Source organism: Physeter macrocephalus, chromosome 14 (assembly GCF_002837175.3).
Source record: "Physeter macrocephalus isolate SW-GA chromosome 14, ASM283717v5, whole genome shotgun sequence".
Classification (NCBI taxonomy): Eukaryota; Metazoa; Chordata; class Mammalia; order Artiodactyla; family Physeteridae; genus Physeter; species Physeter macrocephalus.
In genome coordinates, this window is record NC_041227.1 from 37,754,187 (window position 1) to 37,768,051 (window position 13,865).

General features: G+C 41.1%; 1 protein-coding gene across 2 annotated transcripts in view; it reads right to left on the bottom strand.

Moving 5' to 3' along the window:
• Positions 1-13,865, bottom strand: part of TASP1 (taspase 1) — a 353,026-nt gene that overhangs the window by 78,219 nt on the left and 260,942 nt on the right. The window contains exon 15 of one of the 2 annotated variants that reach the window (XM_055090631.1): positions 2,086-2,146. The exons of the other annotated variant lie outside the window; for it this stretch is intronic. Within the exon in view, the coding sequence (XP_054946606.1) occupies positions 2,123-2,146 (24 nt within the window). The 3' untranslated portion in view covers positions 2,086-2,122. Of the gene's footprint in view, positions 1-2,085; positions 2,147-13,865 lie in introns of those variants that run through there. 2 annotated transcript variants of the gene reach the window in all.

The following is a 13,865-nucleotide window of genomic DNA, read 5'->3' on the forward strand; positions in this document are numbered from 1 at the left end:
TTTTTCCTTCTCTTGTGTTTCCTGCCTAGAGATGTTCCTTTAGCATTTGTTGTAAAGCTGGTTTGGTGGTGTTGAATTCTCTTAACTTTTGCTTGTTTTTAAAAGTTTTAATTTCTCCATTGAATCTGAATGAGATCCTTGCTGGTAGAGTAATCTTGGTTGTAGGTTCTCCCCTTTCATCACTTTAAATCTGTCCTGCCACTCCCTTCTGGCTTGCAGAGTTTCTGCTGAAAGATCAGCTGTTAACCTTATGAGGAAATCCCTTGTATGTTATTTGTTGCTTTTCCTTTGCTGCCTTTAATATTTTTCTTTGTATTTAGTTTTTGATAGTTTGATTAATATGTGTCTTGGCGTGTTTCTCCTTCGATTTATCCTGTATGGGACTCTCTGCACTTCCTGGACTTGACTATTACCTTTCCCATGTTATGGAAGTTTTCAACTATAATCTCTTCAAATAGTTTTCTCAGACCCTTTCTTTTTCTCTTCTTCTGGGACCCCTATTATTCGAATGTTTTTACATTTAATGTTGTCCCAGAGGTCTCTGAGACTGTCCTTAATTCTTTTCATTCTTTTTTCTTTATTCTGCTCTGCAGCCGTTACTTCCACTATTTTATCTTCCAGGTCACTTATGCATTTTTCTGCCTCAGTTATTCTGCTATTGATTTCTTCTAGAGAATTTTTAATTTCATTTATTGTGTTGTTCATCATTGTTTGTTTGTTCCTTAGTTCTTCTAGGTCTTTGTTAAACGTTTCTTGTATTTTGTCCATTCTATTTCCAATACTTTGGATCATCTTTACTATCATTATTCTGAATTATTTTTCAGGTAGACTGCCTATTTCCTCTTCATTTGTTTGGTCTGGCGGGTTTTTATCTTGCTCCTTCATCTGCTGCATATTTCTCTGTCTTCTCATTTTGCTTAACTTACCGTGTTTGGGGTCTCCTTTTCGCAGGCTGCAGGTTTGTAGTTCCTGTTGTTTTTGGTGTCTGTCCCCAGTGGGTGAGGATGGTTCAGTGGCTTGTGTAGGCTTCCTGGTGGAGAGGACTGGTGCCTGTGTTCTTGAGGGTGGGGCTTGATCTTGTCCTTCTGGTGGGCAGGGCCACATCTTGTGGTGTGTTTGGGGATGTCTGTTAACTTAGTATGACTTTAGGCAGCCTCTCTGCTAATCAGTGGGGTTGTGTTCCTGTCTTGTTAGTTTTTGGCATGGAGCATTCAGTATTGGAGCTTGTTGGCCTTTGGGTGGAGTTGGGTCTTAGTGTTGAGATAGAGATCTCTGGGAGAGCTCTCACTGAATGATATTACGTGGGGCCAAGAGGTCTCTGGTTGTCCAACGTCCTGGACTTGACTCTCCCACCTCCAAGGCTCAGGCCTGACACCTGGCCAGAGCACCAAGGCTCTGCCAGCCACGCGGCTCAAAAGAAAAGGAAGAAAAAATGAAAAAAAAAACAACCGAACAGATAGAACCCCAAACCAGATGGTAAAAGCAAAACTAAATAGACAAAATCACACAAAGAAACATAAACACACTCATAAAAAGAAAACAAACAACAGCAAAAAAAACCCCAAAAGACAGAACCCTAAGATAAATGGTAAAAGCAAACCTAAACAGACAAAATCACACAAAGAAATATACACATACACACAAAGAGAAAAAAGGAAAAAATATATATACATTAAAAAAATTAAAAAATTTTTAAAAAAGAGAGCAATCCAACCAGTAAACAAATCCACCAATGATAACAATCACTAAAAACTAAACTAAGATAAACATAAAAACCAGAAACAAATCCAATGCAGAAAGCAAACCCCAAGTCTACAGTTGCTTCCAAAGTCCACCATCTCAATTTTGGGAACATTCGTTGTCTATTCAGGTATTCTACAGATGGAGCATTCATCAAGTTGATTGTGGGGATTTAATCTGCTGCTCCTGAGGCTGCACAGAGAAATTTTCCTTTCTCTTCTTTGTTTGCACAGCTCCTGGGGTTCACCTTTGTTTTGACCCCACCTTTGCATGTAGGCTGCCCTCAGGTGTCCGTTCCCTGCCCAGACAGGAGGGGGTTAAAGCAGCAGCTGATTAGGGCTCTCTTGCTCACTCAGGCCAGGGAGAAGGAGGGGTACAGTAGTCATAACTGGAATGCAGCGTGAGCCTGTGGTGGCACAGACAACATGACATTGTAACAGCCTGAGGCGCGCCATGTGTTCTCCCATGGAAGTTGTCCCTGGATCTCGGGACCCTGGCAGTGGCATGCTGCAGAGGCTCCCGGGGGGTGTGGGTAGTAACCAGTGCTTGCACACAGGATTCTTGGTGGCAGCAGTGGCAGCGTTAGTGTTTCATGCCTGTCTCTGGGGTCCAAGCTGATAGCCATGACTCACACCCATCTCTGGAGCTCACTTAGGCAGTGCTGTGTCTTCTGTGGGCACACGGAGCAGGAATCCCCTCTAATCACACACCCAGGAATAATGGTCTTGCCTGTCGCACCACTCTTGTTTGTTCAGCAGATCCAGATTTTTTCCCTGACTCCCTCCTGGCTAGCTGTGGCATACTAGCCCCCTTCAGGCTGTCTTCACACAGCCAACCCCAGTCCTATCCCTGGGGTCTGAGCTCCAAAGCCAGAGCCTCAGCTCCCAGGCCCCACCTGCCCCGATGGCTGAGCAGACAAGCCTCTCAGGCTGGTGAGTGCTGGTTGGCACTGATACCCTGTATGGGAATCTCTCTGCTTTGCCCTCTGCACCCCTGTTGCTGCGCTCTCCTCCGTGGCTCTGAAGCTCCCCCCCACCCCCGCCACCCCCATCTCTGCCAGTGAAGGGGCTTCCTAGTGTGTGGAAACTTTTCCTCCTTCACAGCTCACTCCCAAAGGTGCAGGTCCTGTCCCTATTCTTTTGTCTCTCTTTTTTCTTTTTTCTTTTGCCCCACCCAGGTACGTGGGGATTTTCTTGCCTTTTTGGAAGTCTGAGGTCTTCTGCCAGTGTTCAGTAGGTGTTTTGTAGGAGTTGTTCCACATGTAGATGTATTGTTGATGTATTTGTGGGGGGGAAGGTGATCTCCACATCTTATTCCTCTGCCATCTTGAAGGTCTCCCCCATGGTCTTTTAATTGAAATCACACACCTGGTTCCTGGACTCAATGAAACTCAGGTTCTTGATGTCTCATCACAGAGAGAATTCAGTGAGAGACAAAGTGATAGGTAAGAAGTGGATTTATTTAGAGAGAAACACACTCTATAGACAGAGTGTGGGCCATCTCAGAAGGTGAGAGGCACCAAGGTTCGTGGTTGACATTTTTTATAGGGGTGGGTAATTTCATAGGCTAATGAGTGGGAGGAGTATTCCAGCTATTTGGGAGAAGGGGTGGGGAATTTCCAGGAATTGGGCCACCACCCACTTGTTGACCTTTTATGGTCAGCCTTGGAACTGTCATGGCACCTATGGGTGTGTCATTTAGCATGCTGATGTGTTACAATGAGCATATACTAAGGTTCAAAATCTAGTGGAAGTCTCGTCCTCCACCTTGGACCTAGTTGGTTCTAACAATTTATGTCATGTCTCATGGCCTTGTCATCCTTTTAAAAGTTGTGTCCTGCCCCCTTCCCTCCTGTTTCACCTATACATATCTGCCCGTGACCAGTCCCTTTTAAGCTACTACTAAAACTTTGTCAAGGTGGGGTTCTCCCTTATGGCAGTAAGTACTAAACAGCTTTGCTTGATCAACGGAGTACTGATATGGTCTTTTGGGGAGTTGGCAGTTGACAAACACAGGCAGATTTTCAATTATATTTGTAAAGTCACAGCTGTTGGCTTGGCAGTTTTGTTCTGTTAGCCCCTTTTCCAGTTCATTTATACATTCATTCAATTTTATTTTTGAGTTCTATGAACCAGGAGATATAAAGAGGTTTGGTTCTCATTTCATAAAGTAAGGAAGAGAGACACTAATAAACTAATTCCACAAATATGAATGACTATAAACTGTGCTGAGTGCTGTAAAGGAAGGCTGTGTGGTGCCAAAGAAGCATTTAATGGGCCTACTGTGAGAAATCTGCAAAGCATTAAGCCCCTCAGGCTGAGATAGGAGGAATGAGTAATTGCCAGGTAAGAGACTGAAAATGGAGAAGGAAAACCTTGCAGGCTGAAGGATAAATTCACCCCTATCAGGCTAGGAATTCATTAGCATTCTCTTCAATTCCTTTATCTTCAGGATCAGATAACTATTTTATTTCTTCTGGCCACTTCTCTTTCACAGAATGGAAAAGAAAGCAAATATGTTTCAAATAAGAAGAGAACCAAAGAGAAGAGACAACGTATCTGTTGTCTAGCATTCTTTGGGTATAATTAAAAATACATATTCAAATGTTGGGCTGAAGTTTCCATACTGCATTGGTACAATTATACTTGGAATTTTCTACTTCATCAGCATTCCTGAAAGACCAGTGAGATAGGTCTTAATGTCCACATTTTAAAGATGAGGTGTCATATGCACATAGTAGGTTGTTTCGGTTATCAGTTGTTGCTTAACTAACCACCCCAAACTTAGCTGTTTAAATATTACGTTACTGTTCACGATTCTGTGGGTTCACCTTTTAGTTCTGTTTCACATGATAATGACTGAGACAATGGGATAACTGGAAGGTCCAAAATGGCCTCATTCACGCAGTTAACATTTGATGCAGGTTGCTGGCTAGTTGCCTCACTGAAGCTATCTTACATGGGCTTCTCCATGTGCCTGCTGTGCTTCCTCACAGTAGGACAGCTGGGTTCCAAAAGGAATGTTCCAAGAGGAAGAAAATAGAAGTTTCCAATCCCCTCATGGCCTGGGCTCAGAAGTCCTATATTTCACTTGTGTTTCATTCTATTGGTCAAAGCAGTGACCGGGCTAGTCAAGATTCAAAGGGAGGGCTTCCCTGGTGGCTCAGTGGTTGAGAGTTCGCCTGCCCATGCAGGGGACACGGGTTCGTGCCCCGGTCCAGGAAGATCCCACATGCCGCGGAGCGGCTAGGCCCGTGAGCCATGGCCACTGAGCCTGCGCGTCCGGAGCCTGTGCTCCGCAACGGGAGAGGCCACAACAGTGAGAGGCCCGCGTACCGCAAAAAAAAAAAAAAAAAAAAAAAAAAAAAAAAAAAAAAAAAAAAAAGATTCAAAGGGAGGAGAAACAAAACCCATATACAGAGAGGGAAGGAATTGATGGCAGCTCCCTTTGGAGACTGTCTCTTACGTAGGTGCTCAACAGATATTTGTGGAATAAATGAATGGCACACCCAAGGGTCCACAGCTGGTCAAAAGCAGGATGGAACCAGAGTAAGAATGTGGGTCTCTTGGCCTTTATCTCTATGGTGTTGAGGATCAGTAGAGGGTTGAGGACATGGGGGCTCAAGTAGGATTAAATTTCTGGCGCTGCCATTAACTATTTCACCTTGAGAAAGTCATAGTATCTCTCTGTACCTCAGTTTCTCCATTGGAATATATTGTTCCTACCTCAAAGGGTTGTTATAAGGATTAAACTATTTAATATGTATGAAGTGCTTTTATTCTAAGAGTTAAAGTATACTTTCATATACTAAGAGCTATGTAAGTGTTAGCTGTGACCATTCTAGCAATTTGGTTATGGTCCCTCTGATGATGCTATGACCTACTAGTGTCTATACTTACTACCCTCGCAGTAAGCATTTGGTTCTTTTCCTGGGATAAAAGTATAATATAGCACAGTGATGGTTCTCAAGGTGTGTACGGTTTACTTGATTTCCAGTAAACATTCCCTGCACCTTCTCAAAATAAGATCCACCAGAGGTATCTCCCGTGGACAGGACATCCAGATTTTTGAGGCAGAGCATTTGGGGAATATATAATTGGTGTTAAAATAATTTATTCTTATTACAAAGCAATAAGGTCTCATGTATGGTAATTAAAAAAAAAACTTTTTTAGATAATTTGGTTAAGAGCATATGCCAAAGTTTTATGACAATCTTGCTGCAGGAAAAGGAACTGTAGCAGGATAGTTCAAGGATTTATTCTTAATGGAGACATTTTATAAGAAAAGAAATGGTTAGATAATCATTGTTATGACCAGATACAAAAAGAAAAAAATGTCTAGTTAAAGATCTGTAGAATATTTACTGACAGTCAGCTGAAAGTCAATTGGGAGGATGATTTTCTCAATCCCATCAGAATCCATCAGAAAATTGCTTATGCAATTTACTACGAATGCCAGTTTCTTCCCATGAGAAGTTACGTGTATAATAACTCACAAAAAAGTTCCATTCCAGATAAGATTTGGGACAATTTTTTATTCTGAATATAAATGCACTGAAAAAAAAGAAAGGAAAACCTTTAAAAATGTTAACAGTTGTTGTATTTCTCAGTGATGGGACTGTAAGGAAATTTAATTTTCTTCTTTGTCCGTATTTTTAAAATTTTCCAGTATATCAATGTATTACTTTTCTAGTTCCTTTAATAAGAAAGAAATGTTTTTCATCATCATTTAAGCAAAGAATTCCATTTCTTTACTATAAAATGTTTGATTATGAAACATGAAGTAAGAAATACGAAAATGCTGGTCTGGGAGTCTGCAGAGGACGGGCCATGTCTTCTCAACAGCAGTGAGCTGACAGTGAAGTGAGGTTAAGAAGGGGAGACAACTCCTTAGGGAAGAAAAGATGCCAGAAGATGGAGAGGAATAGTGCCATGGCCATTGTGGGAGGGGCAGGTGCTGATTTGGTCTTATCAATTCTCCTCACATCTTTTGTGCCTACAGTAACCAAAGATGGACAGATAACAAAGGTCCACTTGACATACAGCAATTTGCCCTGTATTCCTGCCTGTGAGCTTAATTGATCTGGACTGAAACTCCTAGTTTTGAAAACAAAGGCCCAGGATTTGCAGTCTACATATTTGAGCCCTGAGATGGGCCAATTTGGCATCTCTGCTGAAATGCCTATGCCCATCAAAAGATAAAAGAACGTGAAGTGACCTGGAGTAGTTTGCTGTTCATCAGATGCCCTACCTACTACATCTCCCAAGACCAAATTAGAATGCATCCTTCTAAGTTAGCCTACTCCTTATGCTGCAGTTCGGAATATATTTTGTGGAGGTAAGAAAAAAAACCAGACAACTTCTAGATTTTTAACACAGCAGCTGAGTAAATGAGAACAATTTCAACTGAAATGGTGAATTCTGGGGGAGGGGGTCAGGGGATAGAGAGACAGAAACTAAAGGTTTGGACATATTCTGAAAATGCTTTATTAGATGTCACAGTAGAGATGCAAGTCAATAGTCTGGAGTTCAGGTGCAGTTCAGGCTGGAGATTTGGGAGGCATGATATTTAAAGCCGTCAGACTCAATAAGATCATCTATGGAGACAAAAGGGCTGAGAACCAAGCCCTGAGACCACCAATGTTCAGAGGACAGGAAGTGAAGAGAAACCATGAAAGAATACAGGGAAAGAGAAACCAGGGAGGTATGAGGAAAACCAGAAGTACGAGGTGTGTCAGATTTCAAGTGAAGAAAGTCTTTAATTCTAAGTCTTGTACTGTTCCAGCTTATCTTTAAAGAATCCTTTAAGCAATGGCTGCACTATTTCAGCCCTATAACCTACCTCTCCCAGAACTACTGAAAAGATATTTATTATGATTAAGACTTTGGATCACGGCCCAACATCCTCCCAGCCACCTATACGGTTGATTTTCTCCTCCTTTTGCCCAGGGAAATGTCAGCCAAAACAAAGTCTCCCTGCGTAAGAGATTTTTTTTCTCTGGCCTTTATGATATGAAATGAGTCTTCCCTCATTTAACCCAGCACTGACTGCTCTGTGCTAAAAATGGTGTGCATTTAATAGCCATGTTCTCCCAGCAAGAGATGGCTCCAAAGAGCATTCTTCTTCTGGATGTGTACCGAAAAGCATTTTCCCTTTCCTTGCAGATTCTGAACTGCTCTTAGAACCAAGAGGGTAGTGCCTTACTTGGCTCCATACACACAAAAATGTTTAACTCAGGTCAGGGATTAAAAACATTAAGCTGCTCAGGAATTGGTTTTAGGAGCGAAAGTACCTAAGTTACCACCACCTAGCTCTTGCTAAGCCATGGGCGTTGTAGCTAATCAGTTAGTAACATTGAAAGACTCCTTTTATGGAGGCTTCCCCACCATCAATGAACTCATTTTATATAAATATTTAGCCAGGCAATAAACTGGACAGCCTATGTTACTCAACATCAGCCTCAAAAGACCCTCCCAATTTATATACACAGTATCTTGGTGGAGCAATACATTTTACACGCATGACATGGTCGGCGATAAATATACCAGGGTAGGTCAAACCCTATTTGGTTCTCTCCTTTTAACTGTCTTGGGCTTTGTGTGTTTCTTTAATCAGTTGGATGATTTAGATAAACAACGTGTATTAGTCTTTGTAAGTATAACATGCCTTGAACTTTCTCCAGATATTCATTCCCATTCATCATCATAATAGTTGTTCCCCCTTGGCCATCATTAAGATTAGAAACGTCCTTGAACCATTTAATGATATTCCACAAGACTGGACAGACTTTTCATGCCTTGATGAATTGCGATCACTCAGCTTAGACCAATGAAATCGGATATCCTTTAATGTGCCTGATGACTCTAAGGAGTTTAGGGAAAGCAGTGCCCGGGGATCAAAATGGTTTCACAGAATAACCATTCATTTGGAGGAAGATGCAGGATTTAAGTAAAATTTGATTAATGAGTTAGTATCTAATCTAATAGCTAACTGCAATGGATATTTTTTCTTTGTTTCTACTCCTGCATATCGTTTTACCTACAAATGTCCATTTATTACAGGACTCATTAGAATGCATAAAGGAGGTATAAAATGATTTTTTAAGCTCAAATGAGAGTATTAAAGAATGAGGTTCCTTCAAGTGAATTGACTTTAAGATGTTCACACCTCTGATGAGGAGAACGTAAAAACAAGGCTTGGACTAGGATGTGTTTAACTATTTTGCAGCTGAAAAAGACTACTTGCCTCTATTTTATGGAGCTGTGTTGCTCCAGAGGGGCACCGTGGGAATGATGTGATCCCAAATGTCTGTGTGATATCAACAAGCAGACTTGGCAATTCGAGCCATAAATATCTTTAATATTTTCACAAACAGATCAATTCCACCAACCCTGAAAACATTGACATTGCTACAGTTTAGAACCGGCTGATGATACTGGCATATTTAAATCATCTTTAAGTTCCTCCACAAACCATGATCGGAGACAAGAGTGTTAGGAACAGGACCCTGAGTGTACAGTGGAGAGAGCACTGTGTTTGGAGTCCTGGCTCTCTCACTGGCAACTTGATCAAATTACTTAAAGGAGCATCAGTTTCTTCCTTTATTCATCAATTATTTATTGAGCATCTGTAATGTGCCAGGTGCTGTTCTTGGGACACATAAAAGAACAAAACAGAATATGGGGCTCACATTCCTGCGCAGTTCTTGAGTAATATAACTTCCTACCATCCAGAGTTGTTGTACGGGTCAAACGAGGTATCATAAGTAAAAGTGCTTTTCTCCCAGAAGCAAACCCTGAGATAAGAATTTGAGTGCAAGGACTTTATTTGGGAGGTACAGGAAACACTGAGGGTGGGGATATGAGACAGGAAGAGAAGGCAGCCAATAAAGGATGTATTAGCGAGGAAGTCACCACGGTGGGAAACTGGAAATACCCAGTGGACATTCTGGGCAATGGTGCAAACACAAGCCTCAATGATATCCCACTCCAGAGTGAGGATGAATACCCCAATATCCTGAGAATCATGAGCTGAGGGCTCCTCCAGGAAGTGTTAATTCCCTGGCAGTTCTGGCCTGCCACATGTAGTTTTGGAGAGAGCCCTTGGGCACAGAGATGCAGATACTGGTAGTTGGAAATCAGCTGAATCACACTGGAAATGATAGTGTCCAGGGATACAGAGGAGGATTGTCAGCGAATGATTCAGACGTATCATCATGATCTTTCCTCCGCCAGCCAGATGGTGCCTGCCTGTCCCTTTCCCCCATCCATGTGCCCCAATATTTAACAGCCACCTGCAGGCTAACTTGCAGTACATCGTAACTCTTCTCATTAACCAGCTAGATTTGGAAATAATCAAGCCCTAAGTTTCTCAAACTAGAGTTTGTGGGCTCTTGTGAATTTATAGATATAGCCTCCAGAACCGATGAATTCAATGAATTTTGCAATTAAAATTTTTTTCATTTTGATGACAAACTAAAATAAATTAATACAAACATATTCAGGGTCACCCTGCAACTAATTAATGAAAGGCAACTTCATTTGCATTTGTATTTGAGGTTGTAGTAATGGTGAAAGATTTTGCATAGCTGGAAAAGAGAAAGTGGGAGGACTGAGGCATAATCAGGTACGTTGCGTGTAAACAATAGCCGGAGTGGTATTATCTTTATTGTTTAGGGTTGACCAGAGATGGTACATAGAGCAGTCTATGCATCAATCTTTGTCAGCAGTAAATGCAGTGCGTGGTCAACTCTCAACTAGGAATTTTTCATGAAATACCTACATCATAATTTCCCAGGGTGTCTTTTAAGTGGATTGGCTAGAAGAATAATGGGTAGGTAGTTAAAGACAAGTTTATTATCCAAAGGAAGTATAATGCCAATAATGTTGGTAACTCAGATGATGGCTATCAAGTTCAAAAGCAAGAGAATCAAGTCAACTAGTGAAATATTCAGTTTCCAAATAAATGCTTCTATAATAAAAAATCAGTGCTTCTGCTTCTGGAAAGATGGTGTAGTACTTTCCCCTATTTCTTCCAGTAAGTACAGCTAAAAAAACATGGGAAATTATGTATAAAAAAAATAAGAAAAGTTGGAAAGGTGGAGAAAAGAAGTCAGAGCAGTTAGGGACCTGGGGTCCTGAAGAACAACATGGCATGAGTTGGCCAAGTTTTCACTTTACCTCATGTGTCCAGACTGGGTATTGGAGAAGCAAGCAACCCAGAAACACCAATGGGCACAGACAAAACGAGCCCCAAGAAAAGTCTGCTCTCTCGGTTCCAATGGACCAGAAAAGGGGCAGCCTAGCAAAACAGGAAACTTTTAGACAATAACTGCTCTATTCCAGCCAAACATCACAGGTTAAAAGTCTGCATCTCCAATCCCACTCCTTCCAGTGAAGGTCAAGGGGAGAGCCTAGATTTCCACCCACATCAGGCTGTGACAGCTGTCCCAATACCCCCTCTGCCAAGTGGTGTCAGAGAAGGCCAAGCAGGCACTAGAGACTTTCATCTCCTCTAGGGAGTAAAGACAAAGTACCCCTTCCCATCCTAGCTGGCATAGTGTCTGCAAAAACCTAGTGGGAGCCTGAACTCTCACCCCCACCGAGCAGTAATAAGGAGCTGCTCCCCCATGGGTGTCAATGCAGTTGAGTGGGGAACCTGGACTTTTCCATTTCCATCTGGCAAGTAATAAGGGATTGCTCCCCTTCTCCCTCCAGAGTGGTGTCAGAGGAGGCCTGCTAAAAGACAAGATTTAAATAATATCCAGAGACTCATAACATAATATCCCAAATACCCAGGTTTCAATCAAACACCACTCATACCAAGAATCAGGAAGATCTCAACTTGAATGACAAAAGACAGTCAACAAATGCCAACACCAAGATGTTAGGATTGTCTGACAGAGATTTTAAAGAAGCTATTATAAACATGCTTCAACAAACAACTAGGAACATGCTTGAAACAAATGAATAAAAACTAGAAAGTCTCAGCAAAGAAACAAGATAAAAAGAAAAAACACATGGAAATTTTAGAACTAAAAAACACAATAACCAAAGTTAAATAATGATTTAAGGTAAAACAATAACAAAAAAATGTAATATAATTCATTATTTTATTGTTAATGTGAACTTTATTGATTTTGGATTTTGTTATATTCACTTGGAAATCTACTGGGATTATGATTATAAAAGACTATACACATAAGAAGTTTCTACCTAGTTTTATGTTTATACAAGTGGCATTATTTTAAAATAATTTATATTAATGCCAGGGAACAATGATTTTTTTTTCCTTTACAAGGGGTCCTCCCTCAAACAGCAAATGTTTATTTATAATGTCTTATGGGTTGAATTGTTCCCCACAACATTCATTCATAAGTCAAAGCCCTCACCCCCAGTACCTCAGAAAGTGACTGCATTTGGAGATAGGACCTTTAAAATTGATTAAGGTAAAATGAGGTCATGTGGGAGGGCTCTAATCCAATATGACTAATGTCCTTATAAGAAGAGAAGCTTAGGACACAGATATTCACAGAGGAAGACAGAGAGAAGACAGCCATCTACATATGGCCAAGCATAAGGTTTATCCTGAAGAATGTTTCATGTGCATTTGAGAAGAGTGTGTATTCTACTATTGCTGGGTACAGTGTTCTAAAAATGTCTGTTAGGTGCACATTGCGTATAGTGTTATTTGAGTCTTTTATTTCTGTTGAAATAAAGTTGTTCTGTTTTATTTCTGTTGTGTTGATCTTCTGCCTAGTTGTTCTATCCAATATTGAAAATGGGGTATTGAAGTCTCTGACTCTAATTGCATTGTCTACTTCTACTCTCAATTGTGTCAGCTTTGCTGCATGTATTTTCGGGATCTGCTGCTATATGCAGGTATGTTTATAATTTTTATAAACTCCTAATGGATTGAGCCCTTTATCATTATAAAATTCTCCTTGGCCTTCCCTGGTGGCGCAGTGGTTGAGAGTCCGCCTGCCAATGCAGGGGACACGGGTTCGTGCCCCGGTCCGGGAAGATCCCACATGCTGTGGAGCGGCTAGGCCCATGAGCCGTGGCCGCTGAGCCTGCGTGTCCGGAGCCTGTGCTCTGCAACGGAAGAGGCCACAACTGTGAGAGGCCCGCATACTACCAAAAAAAAAAAAAAAAATTCTCCTCTTTATTAGATAATATTATAACCAATCTAGCTTCAAAGCATTGTGATTGCTGTTTGCATGATATATCTTAGTCCATCCTTTTACTTTTAGCCTATTTGTATATTTGGATCTAAATTATGTCTCCTGTAGACAGCAGATAATCAGATCTTGTTTTTCAGTCCAGTCTGACAATCTCAGCCTTTTGATTAGATTGTTTAATTCACTCATATCTGTGATGGTTAATTTTATGTGTTACCTTGAAAGGCAAAGTATTTGGATGAGATTAACATTTAAATTGGTGAATGCTGAGTAAAGCAGATTATCCTTCATAACGTGGGTGGACAGCACCCAATCATTTGAAGTCTTGAATTGGACAAAAAAGACTGATCTCCCCGAGCAAGAGAGAATTCCCTGGGAGACTTCCTTCAGACTTTGTCTGCACCATTGACTCTGCTTGGTCTCCAAGCTACTGGCCTTCAGACTGGCACTAGACCACTGGGGCTCATGGGTCTCAAGTCTGCCAGCCCACACTGCAGATTTGGACTTGTCAGCCTCCATAATTGTGTGAACCAGTTCCTTATGAAAAATAATTTTCACAGATATGCACTATCCTACTGGTTTTGTTTCTCTGGAGAACCCTAACTAATACAACATCTAATGCTATTTTTTTTTAATTTATTTTTTTATACAGCAGGTTCTTATTAGTTACCCATTTTATACATATTAGTGTATATATGTCAATCCCAATCTCCCAATTCATCACACCACCACCACCCACCCCTCTGCCACTTTCTCCCCTTGGTGTCCATGTTGTTCTCTACATCTGTGTCTCTAATTCTGCCCTGAAACTGGTTCATCTGTACCATTTTTCTAAGTTCCACATATATGCATTAATATATGATATTTGTTTTTCTCTTTCTGACTTACTTCACTCTGTATGACAGTCTCTAGATTCATCCACGTCTCTACAAATGACCCAATTTCG